At 48.0% G+C, this 11565-nt stretch overlaps 1 protein-coding gene across 2 annotated transcripts in view; it reads left to right on the plus strand.

Annotated features, from left to right (window-relative positions):
• Positions 1–11565, plus strand: part of CHGB (chromogranin B) — a 34183-nt gene that overhangs the window by 20761 nt on the left and 1857 nt on the right. For both annotated transcript variants that reach the window (XM_006015432.2, XM_025202083.1), the window contains exons 2-4: positions 719–762; positions 3508–3601; positions 7055–8862. In XM_006015432.2, coding sequence (XP_006015494.1) covers positions 760–762; positions 3508–3601; positions 7055–8862 — 1905 coding nt within the window. In that variant the 5' untranslated portion in view covers positions 719–759. The remainder of the gene's footprint in view (positions 1–718; positions 763–3507; positions 3602–7054; positions 8863–11565) is intronic.

Below are 11565 nucleotides of genomic sequence, written 5' to 3' on the forward strand. Positions count from 1 at the left end.
CACCGGCCACCAGCAACAAGCCGGACTGGGGTTCTGTGGACCCTGGTATAGCTGCTTGCAGTCTCCACGCCACCTGCTGTGAGCAGCCCAGTCTCTATAGCATGCGACAGGGGCCTGCCCATAGCCTGAACTGGCTGTGGCAGGCAGCCAGGAGACTGCAAGCAGCAGCGCTTACCCTGGCTTGGCTTGTTGCTGGCGGCAGATGCATGCATACCTCAGCAGACAGTGGAGAAGGAGCTAGGGCTGCGCTGTCACAATAAGGATGGGGCCCCACGTGGCTCCCTGGCTGCCTGCCCAGAGGCACGCATTCCAAAGAAAGTACTTTTGCATGCCATGCTCTGTGCCAGGGGTTGCTGACCCCTGGTTAGAGCCTCATAACTCACTTGTGAAAGAGCTCTTTTATATGTAGGCATCACAGAGCATTTCAGTCATTTGCCCAAGGTTACGTATTTAGTCAGGAGCAGTCTGCAGAACTGAACCCCAGAGCCTGGACTGCAGCTCTGTTCTCTTACACAAGCCAACAGCCCAAGGCAGCAGTTACTTTAGATTGGTTTGTCTTTCAAACAAGGAAAGGTATAATGGTAGCTGATTCTGCAAGGCCTTACCCAAGCAAATATCTCATTTAAAGCTCATTTGTCTGAGGAAATGCACATACAATATTACTATATGCTACCGTGTTTTATGAGTGCCTGACAGCTGACATTTTTTTGCCTCCCAGGTGTCAGTGCAATACCACTGGAAAAGGACCATGTTGAAGAAATGGTAAGTAGCCATAGTTCACAATGTGAATTCAGCATATAGCAGTCAAAAAAGTGCTGACCAGGTGTAACCACCTGGAAGAAATTCTGTATGCAAAGTTTTCTCACAGTGCTGACTATGATACTAACTATGCCTTTGGCATCCCATTTTCAAAAACCTCACTGAAGCCCTACTGACTTTCAGTAGGCTCCTTGGGCTTCTAAATGACTTAGGTGCTGTTGAAAATGTTACTGTGTAAATGCTCAAAAAATATTAGACATGCTTATTTAACCAACAGGAGTGTAGCTGAATCACAGAGGGTGATACTGCAAACTTAAAGCAGCTTATGAATTTAATATTGCTGTCAGGTGAAATGAAAATGGATTACTGCTGTAGCAGGGGCCCTATCTGTGGGGAACTCCTCAGACTGCCATCTCTGGAAGGAAGTGATCCGTACCACTATAATAAATAAATGGGAACTGATGCCGGAATCACTTGTCTGCTGGCCACCAGTTTTTCCTCAGTGGCTTTTTTTCCTCATGGGAGAGTCTGCCACAAAAATGTTTTCTTCTCTCCTTGCAACTAAACCTCCACGATGGCACTGACTTATGGCAGGGGTGTCCAGCTTGCTTCCCCCCAACCCCAGGCCAGATCCAGACTATGGGAATCCTTGAGGGTCAAATCCAGACCCCCTTTGAGTGGCAGTAGCAGCAGGATGAATGACCTCAGAGAGCTGTGGAGGATTAATCCATCTGTGGGTTCCCCTTCTGCTTCTAAAAGAGAAGCCCAGTGGGGCTCCATACCTTGGATTTCAGGGGTGGACCCCATCCCTTTTTATCTCACTCCTGAATTCCCACGCATTCCAGGAGCCCCCAGGGGCCAGATCATGTAGCTCCATGGGCCAGATGTGACTCACAGGCCATGTGTGTGACACCTCTGATTTAAGGAAATACTGATGTCCTGGACCAGAGAGAGATTTTTGGTTGTGAATCATTAGCTCTGTGTGGAACTTGAACTAGTCAGAAGCCAACCACCCTTGTATAGTTTCTGTGACTAGGCCTCCAAGTTCTTAAATGATATTATATTATTTTGTCTTAAAAAGCTATTTTAGATCATTTTGTTTAAAAGTTTTCCATATTTTAATTGTTCCTCCCTCCTTGCAAGGACTGTAGAGTGCAACTCACGGTACTAAAGAGCCAGATTAAAATTAAAAGAAAGATACAAGGATAAAATCTTTCTAAAATATTTGTATGAGCTATTTCAAATAGTTTGTGAAATCTGTGGGCTCTACAGAATAATTACTGGCACTCAAAGGAGGGATGCCATTTCAGACACATCCCTGTGCTTAGCATTTTTTATGGGCTTCCTCCAGGTTCCCTGAATTGCTCTTTGGAGGTGCCTCTGTCTTCACAATCTCTGTATAGAGAGCCTAGGTGTCTAACACTGAATTGCTCCTCCATTGGCTGTCTAAGGATTCTAAATGCTTAACCCTGTCTGTTTTGGATTGCTCTCCAAACAAGCACCTAATTTATAGGCATTGTAACATCCAAGTAGAGGTGACCAACCTGGATCTGCAAGTCAGTAGCAAATCTGAGTGTTGGACCCAAATCTCTACTTAAACCAATAGACACATTCCCTCTCTTTTTCAAATAATTACAAAATAGCCAGCCCTTGTAGTTGAAGATGTTGCTTTCTTTATTATTTGTGTGAGTAGAGTTTAGTAGATGAGATCAGAGTTGTAGTGTATCACAGTCCATTATGCAAATAGACAAAAGATAAGAGAAGGGAAGAGTCATGATTTTACAGCTGTGGAATTGAGGTACAGAAGGATTCAAGTCACACATGAAGTCTCCAGGACTGCTGGGAAATGAGTCCTTGTCCAATGCCCTAACCACAAACATTCCCTGCTTTTTCATGGTGCGTGGTTAGACATATACAGTAGGGCTGTGAGAAGCTTCGGTCCCTGATTCAATTCAGAGGAGATTCAGCCTGATTCGGTGGCTGAATCTCCAAATCAAATCAGAGGACCCTTTAGTCTCTCCAAATCAAATCGGAACCCTCCAAATTGATTCAGAGAGATTTGGAAAGATTTGGAGATTCGGACATAGCCACAACTTTAAATGTTTTTTCTACATACCTCTAGGTAGCAGGGGCTCGTGATTGCTGCAATGTTGGGGTGCATGGAGTGTCCCGCAGACCCGGAAATGGACCAGAAGCACTTCCGGATCCACCGGGAAGCGTGCTGGGGGCCCCCCCTGCACCCCCCAGCTCAGCGACTGGTGCCTCCTCGGTTTGGGGCGGGCACCTGGGGTTCCCCTGCTGATTGCTGAACTGGAGAGGCGTGGGGGGCCCCCCCAGCATGCTCCCTGGCAGACCTGGAAGTGGATTGGAAGTACTTCTGGTCCACTTCCAGATTCGCCATCAAGCACATGGAGGGCCCCCCATACTCCTGCTGGACACTCCATGCGTCCCAGCATTGCGGTGATCACGAGCCGCGCCTGCTACCTCAAGGTACATAGAAAAAACTTTTAAAGCTTTGTCTATGTCTGAATCGCTGATTCTCTGAATCAGCATCGAATCTTCAGATTTGGATTTGGCCAAATCAAATCAGGGACAGCGATCGAAATGAACAAATCGAATCACTGTCCCTGATTTGGACTGAATCTGAATCCAAATAAAATAGAGCTCACTTTGCACACCCCTAATATACAGAGCTTGTTAAAGGCATACAGTAAAAATGCGCTTTCCTTCATCTGTTGGTTCTTCTAGGTAACACGATGTATAGTGGAAGTTCTTTCTAATGCTCTGTTGAAACCAAATGCTCCACCAATAAATCCTCAGTGCAAAGAGATCCTCAAGAAGAGTAAGTACAGTATTAAATAAATTAGAGATGCTAATTGAGTCACTGCTTTTGCTGATAAAGAGTTTGCTCAATTTGACTATTCATTTTATAAACAAAATAATTTTTTATGCATTCTCATTTTAAAAGGGGTGATCTTTCATCATTTTAATTTTCTGTATATTAGAATGCCTTAAAACTTGATAGTACTTCTTAAAATGGCAACAGTAATTTTATATCGTCTTTTTATAAGCTCTGAACTGTACCTACATTTTTAAAGGGATATGAAAAGCCATTCTTTTTTCCTGTTGCCCCCAAATACTAAGATAGAAGACTGTTGCTCTTTTTAAGTTGAACAGGAACTTACTCTTTTGTTTTCCTTATTGGTAAAGGCCCAATCTTGCACCTTGTACTGATATGAGTGGTCTTTATTTAAATGAGCAGTCCCACTGAAGTAAAGTGGACTGTATGTACAAGTAAGGAATATGCACCCACTACAAGTTTCAGCAACTGGGCACTTTATTGATATAACTGGAAAAAAATAAAGTTCAGAGTGCTTGCTACTCTGCATTAAGAATAGTTGAACTGTATGCAGGACTGGCTCCATCTAGCTCAGGTTAGCTACAAGAAAAAGTTCTTGTGGAATTCACTGCTGTAGGAGGTGGTGGAGGCAGATAACATAGCCAGGTTCAAACAGGGACTGGTATACATTCACAGATGATGAACCCATTAATCGCTATTGAACAGAATGGCTGGAGATCTGGCATCTCTAAACCAATAAATGGTGAATGCCAGGAAGGATACCGAAAAGGGGATAGATCAGTCTAGAGCAGGGGTGCTCAACCTCTGGCCTGTAGGCCAGATCTGGCCCCTGGTACCATGTCATCTGGCCTGCAGGGCTCCCAAAGGGTCTGGAAATGTGGTATTTCCATCTTACCAAATCTTCAGACCTATGGGGAGCCCTGGGCCTTGCACATGGGTGCCTGATCCAAGTGTGCAAAGCTAAGCAGGAGCATTGTCAGGCCCCAGGGCTCATCTGGGTGTGGGAGGCCAAGAGGAATCCCAGTGTGCAAAGGGTGGGAGGGGGCATGGTGCTGTGATGCAGGACCCAGTCTCATCATGCACTGAGCGGGAAGAGGTGGTGCTGGGCTCCACTGCCCAATCAGCATGCAGGGTGGGTTGGGGGCAGTGCCAGGCCCAGGACCCAGTGGAGCCCACAGACAGGCCCTGTGCCACTCATCTGGCCTGTGGGGCCAAAAGGTTGAGCACCACTGTTCTAGAGATATCGGTTTGATGCTCTCCCTGTATAATAGGGACACTTCTGTCACTGTCAGAGACAGAATATTGGACTAGATGGACCACCAGTGTGACCTAGTATGGCACTTCTTACATTCTTATGCTCAACTACACAATTGCCCGTCAAGAACGATGGAGGTGGGGAGTGGATGGGGACAGAGCCCTGGGCTCTCCCCCATCTGGGCCTGCTCCTTCTTCCGTCCTGCTGCTTGGGGTCCGGGCCCGCTCCCCACCCCCGCTGAAGTGGTGGGGGGAAGGGAGGAGCGGGCCTGGGCCTGATGTGGGGAAGGACTGGGCCCTGAGGGTGGGGAGAAGCCGGGCCACTGCGGCGGCTCTGTTGGGGTGGGCCAGGCTGGGTCCCCCCCTCGCCACCCTGCCATGGCAGGCCAGATTTTTCCCCTGCTCAGGCTTGCTCCCCCCGTCATGTCAGGCCCAGGCCCAGGCTCAGTCCTTCCCTGGCCCCACTGTCACCTACAATGCCATGGTGTGCCCGCTCCTCCCCCCCCACCCCCCCATGTCAGGCCTGCTCAGGGATGGGAGAAGTGGGCTCAGGGCCGACACGGGGGAGGGGAGTGGGGGAGGAGTGGGTCCGGCACTGAGAGGGGGTGGGGAGAAGGACCTCTCCTTCCCTCCCCCAGCCACCGCTGCTGCTGCTGCATCACTTTTCACCACTTTGGTACTACAAATTCAAAGATTTTGAAAAGCTTTTTTTTAGAGGTGCACCAATACATTGGTCCCATATCAGATTGGCACCGATATAAGGAAAATTGGCTGTATTGGCAATTGGCTTTTTTTGGCTGATAATGCCACCAATAAATGCCCTGTGCATGTGCACAGCTTCAGTGAAGCACACAGATGGCCAGAAGTGCAGCCCCACAACAGAGAGAGCAGCCAGGTCTGGCTGGTAAGTCTGTTGGGAGGGAAGGGGCATGGGGTGGGGTAGATCAAGGCCGCCGTGGTGAGGGAGAGAGTGGGGCTGCACACACCCCAGAAGGCCATGGAGGCCATGTTGGGCTGAGGCTGGGGCAGGTGCTGCACAGCCGGGGCAGGTGCTGCAAAGCCAGGGCAGGGCATGGGATGGAGCCGCAAGTAGCTCATTCAGGGAGTGCAGGGGGAGGCAGTTCCCACCACTGCACATATCCTGGGAGGGCTTGAGGGGCGTGTGCCCCTTGATCTGTGTGTGCGATGAGGGTGGGCTGCCGCTGCGAGCTTAGGCTGGTCTCTTCCCGGCAGGAGGCTGTGCCAGGCTCTTTTCTGGTGGAGGCTGGGCCAGGCTAGGCTGTGCTCAGGAAGGGGGCCGGGGGGACTACGGTGAATTTTGGGGTGGCTGCAGTCCCCCCCCATAGCCCCCTTCCAGCACTACTACTACCCACCCTGAGCGCAGCCCAGCCAAGCCCCCCCTGGCCCCAGCCCACAGTGGCAGTCTGCCCTTGCCCAGTGCACAGATCCAGGGACACATGACCTCCATGGCCTTTTGGGGTGTATGCAGCGGTGGGAGCTCCCCACCCCCGCGCTCCCTGAATGAACCACTTGCAGCTCCGTCCTGCACCCCGCCCCAGCCCCACTCCTTCCCTTACCACTGGGGCCTCGATCTGCCCCCTTCCCTCCCACATCCCTTCCCTCCCGCCTCACCCCTTCCCTGACAACAGACTTATCAGCTAGACACTGCTCCATGCTGCCCAGCTGCATATTGGCATTGGCTAATATGGCTCATTAAAAATTGGCCATTGGTGTCAGTGCACCCCTGCTTTTTTTAAATAGAATTTTTTGAAAAAAATTGAATAGATTATAACAATGTTAGTTCTATTTATTAGGGCACTTGAAATCATCTTAACTTGCATGGAGTTGAACAGTTAAGAACTGGCTTTTAAAGGTGTGAAGAAACCAGAGCTCCCATAGATTTTAAGAGGAATGACAAATATTTAGTACCACAGCTAGTAAAAAGTATGCTAGAACCTGTTCTGAGATGAGAAATTTTGAAACAACTTCAAGGCAAATTTTCAAAAACATTTTGATTTTGATGAAAAAAATTCATAGCATTAAAATGATCAACTTTAGGAGCAACAGATTATTTTTTAAACTAAAAAGTTGGCAAGCCCTATTTGTCACGTTACTATTTATACTGAATAATGTGGTAATGGAGAGTTGGGTTACTATTTTAAAATATGTTTAATATTGTAGGTGGTAGGCATGACAGAGAAAAGAAAAAAAATGAAAATGCAGATGAACAACTTGAAGTAAGGCATTTGAAAGAAACAGCAGAGGATGAAAAACAACAGCATGTGAGTGTGGAGGAAGAGCAAAGTCAGAATGAAGAACAGTCTAAAAGACACATGGAAGGACATGAAGAGGAGAAACACCATCATGAGGAAGAAAAGAGTAGGGAAGAGGAGGAGAAATCCCATGCTTTTGCCCAGGGTCATCCTTCTCCTGAAGGTGGAACCTATAAGGAGGAAAACAATCATCAGGAAGAAATAAGAAGTGAGGAAGAAGAGAAGGAGAACGGCTATAAAAAACACTATCACAGTGAAGAAGAAAGCAAAGAAAACAAGCATCATGATGAAGACTCGAAGCATGAGCTTCTAGACAAAAAATCCCATGCTGCAGCCAAACGTGTAGGGGAATTCCTTGATGGGGATGACAAACGCTTCATGGGTCATACTCATTCAGAGGAAAGGGTGAACAGCCATGAAAGTGAGGAGAAAGAGGAGGAGGAGGAAGAGGAGGAAAGCAGTGAACAGTACCATCATGAATCTAAAGAACGTAGCTTCTATCAGCGTAGAGGGCATGAAGAATCTGAGGAGACGGAAAAAGCTGGGGAGGAAAAGCGACGCTACAGACCAAAACATTATCACAGGAAGTACAGAGAAGGTGATTTCTCTGAAGAGAAGAGAGATCACAATGGTGAAAAAATGGAATCCAGTGAAGAGACCCCTTTATGGGATAAAAGGAGCCATTATCAGAAGCACCGGTATGAAGAGCCTGAGCATCATCATGAGGAGAAGAGGGGCTCTCATGGGGGAGACAGTTCTGAAGAAGTGGAAGAAAAGAGGCACACTGGCCATGGGAGTGAGGAGTACAGAGAGAGGTGGCAGAGCGAAGAAAGCAGTGAAGAGGTAGACAAGAGGCATCATCACAGTGAGGAAAGCAAAGAAAAACGGCATGAGGACAAGAGGTACCATGGTGGATCACATGAGGCAGTAAGACACCATCATGAAGGAAAGACACATCACAGTGAAGACAGTGAAGAAGACCTGGATAAGCGCCAGAGTCATGGCAACAGGAATGAGAAGAGGCATCACAGTGAAGGGAGACACCACCTGCAAGAGAGTGAAGAGGAGGAGGTCCCAGATCTATACAGCAGAGAGAGTAAAGGGCAGGCAAGGCACTATGGCACTGAGGAGAGGTACAGTGAAGAGAAAAGGCACTATCTTGGAAACAGCCAGGAGGAAGAAGAAATAGAAAAGAGTCTTCACAGTGAGGAACAAAAACAATTTGATGAAGACAGTATGGAGAAAGTAAGGTATGGGGAAAAGGAGGAGTATAAGAGCCATCTCCCAGCAGAGACTGAGAAGAAAGCCACAACTCCATATGGCCCTTTCTATCCACGGCTCCAGTGGAAAAGCAGGCATTTGGAAAAAATGGACAACACAGGAGGTCAGATTCGGGAGAGCGAAGAGGAAGGCAGACCCACCCTGAGTGAAAAGAACTTCTTCCCTGAATATAATGACTATGACTGGTGGGAGAAAAAGCAACTTCTGGATCGTCTGAATCGTGGGCATAGTGAGAAAAGGAATCTGGGAAAGATCCGCAAATTTGATATGAAGAGGCAATACAGCAGAATGGATCAACTCGCCCAGCTTCTGAATTACAGGAAGAAATCTGCTGAGTTTCCCGAACTATACAGTTCTGGAGAAGACATGAAAAAGCGTCATGTTATCCGGAGTGACAAGGGAAATCTGAGCCAGAGGCCCCTGACAGAGGAGGAGGTAAGTGCTTGAGTCTCTTTGAAAAGCCAAGTGAAGCTGATGTTCACTTAACAACATGCTCAGCCCTTAGCACCACAAGAGTGTTGGTGGAATTATAAAGGGGAACGATCACAGAGATGGTGCTGATGTCTGTCCCCTCCAGGAACGGATCTTCAGCTGATATGAATCAGTGTTGCCTGACAGGATACCTTGGCACTACATAGCTGTGCCCTTTTTAAAATCGTTTGAGAGAGATAATACAAGTGTCTGCACAGGCTCCTGTTCTTCCACAACAGGACCTGGGGTAAGGATGTCTTTCACTTAGCAGGGTCCTAGCCAGTACAGGACCTTTCAACGTGCAACCGCAAACTGTCCAGAACAAGAGCTGAAATAATCAACTCTACAAAACAGTTGCTCCTTGCTTGATTTAAATCTAGACCTGTTGACTGCTTGACTTCTTGAGTGTAATGCAGAGTAGAGTTTGGCCCATATTTGTCTTGAACAATTCCTGCATGGCATTCCCATTATTCCCATATTTGCCATTTAAATGGCCATTCTGTAGAAACCAGAATGTCAGCACATATGTGGTGGATGCAGCAGCGCATGAAGCACCTGATATTTTTGGTAGCAGAAATTAACTGAGTTGTGTTCACATGGAAATAGAGAACAGTCCTCTTAATAATCATCAGTAGGTCCATGAATTTTTTCCTGGGAAAATTGTGATTTTTGTGGGTGTGAATTTCCTCTTCATTCATATTATGCTTTATGTGCATCATCAGATAGAACCACTGAGATCACAACAAACTTATGCTGACATCTAAAGAGTTTGAGCAGGCCTTTTTCCCAAATGGATGCGATTTCAAGTGCTAGAGGACTAGTGGCATGGGAAATGCTATAAACTAGAAGTGTTCTTAAAATACTTGGTGTAATAGGGCCATCAGCCTTTGAAACACTAACTCCAGTTAGGCACCATCTCAGATATCAAGGATATTTGGTGTAATCCTTGGGCACAGATGGGGTAGCAGGGAGAACAGGAGACTGCACAGAACTAGGGAGGTTGCTATATGCTAGAGAGTTGAAGTCTGGGTATAGTATAGCCTTTTTAATTAAATGATAAGTTATTTATAAAACTATATCAATTATAAAATGTATCAGTTATAAAATGAGGCTGATCACCCCTTGCAGGTGATATAATAGATGACATGCACTGCATACCTCAGGTATAACTGAACAGTGCTAGGTGGTTTCCATTATTCTATAAAAGTGCACATGAATGCTAAAGCCTCCCTGTTCACCTAGGAAAATGACAATTTTTTATACCGGTATGTGTAAGATTCCAGGAACTGGTATTAATAACAGTAAATAGCAGGTAATACAAGGAAATCCTTCAGAGATTCAGGTATTTTGTGTCTGGAAGGTAAAACTGGTAAGTTTCTGCTTATTCATATCCTAATTCATTTTTTTCACTTTTTTACTAAACATGATTTTTTAGCAACCTAAGATAGAATTCTCCCTCCCTTTAGGCACCTAAATGGAAGTTTTCTAGCCTGGGTGTTTTTGGCCCTGCCTCTGCACTGTGGGTGCATAAGCCTGCATGTATATACTGAGAATACTCAGCTGACTATACTCTGTCCATCTGGGCTAAGGACAGAAGTTACACACAAACCAGTTTAAGTGATCAGAAGCTGGTTTAAACCTGTAACAGAACAGAAGTTCAGTGCACATAAACCAGTTTCAAAATGGCTAAAACTGGTTTAAGATAAACCTGGTTGAATGTAGCATCAGGCTTAACTGATTTGGGTCAAACCGGTTTATGAAATTTCTGTCCTAGACCCCTTCCTGGTTTAAGTTCAATCAGAGTTCCCCCAGCATCCCAATATGCTTTTCAGCCCTCGACCGGGCTGTGCTGTTTGCTCCAGAGAGCAGGGCTAGTTCTGCCCCAAAGCATGGCCCCCTGAGGTGGAGAGGCAGGGAGGGATTTTATTCCCCCTCCCTCCCATCTCCCCCCGGAGGACTGCAGCTGGGGTCTGCCTGGCTGGGGTGGAGCACCCCCTCCCTACAGTCACTGCTACAGTGGCAGAGGCGGAGGTGTGGTCAGACACCGGCCATCAGCCCACCTCGCCCATGGCTGAGGTTGGGGCTGAGCCAGGCTGGCCCACAGGCACTGCTGAGGGCAGGTGCAGAGGGGCTGGCCCAGGCTGGGCTGTAGGGGTAGGGCCCATCCAGGCTGGCTGTGGCTTGGGCTGGGGTCGCGGGAGCTGTGTGTCCAGATTGTTTCTGGCTCCCGCAGCTGACTGGGAAGAGCCCTACCCCCATGGTGCAGCCCAGCTCGGTCCCTCCACGCCCGCCCTCAGCAGAGTCGCAGGTGAGGCAGGTGGATAGTGGGGTTGGCCCAGGCCAAGCCACAGGGTCAGGGCCTTTCCCAGCCAGCTGCGGCTCTGTGACAGCCTGGCCCAGCGCACTCGAGTGGAGGTTGGCCAAGCAGTGGCACTGAGACAATGCTGCTGCAGCTGTGTGTGGGTGCCCTGGCAGCTGGACTGGCTGTGCGGGCTGAGGGCCCTGTGCCGGCGCCTGAGAGGGAAGACAGGGGTGTTTAATCTCCCTCCCTGCCCCACCTTTGCCCAAGGCACTGCCTCCACCAGTGTCATGCCCCCCACCCCCCCTTGGGGACAAACCTTGCAGGGGCTGCTTCCCCCCTCTAGCCACACCTGGGCTGGGGTCCCT

Source organism: Alligator sinensis, unplaced genomic scaffold (assembly GCF_000455745.1).
Source record: "Alligator sinensis unplaced genomic scaffold, ASM45574v1 scaffold140_1, whole genome shotgun sequence".
NCBI classification, from domain to species: Eukaryota; Metazoa; Chordata; order Crocodylia; family Alligatoridae; genus Alligator; species Alligator sinensis.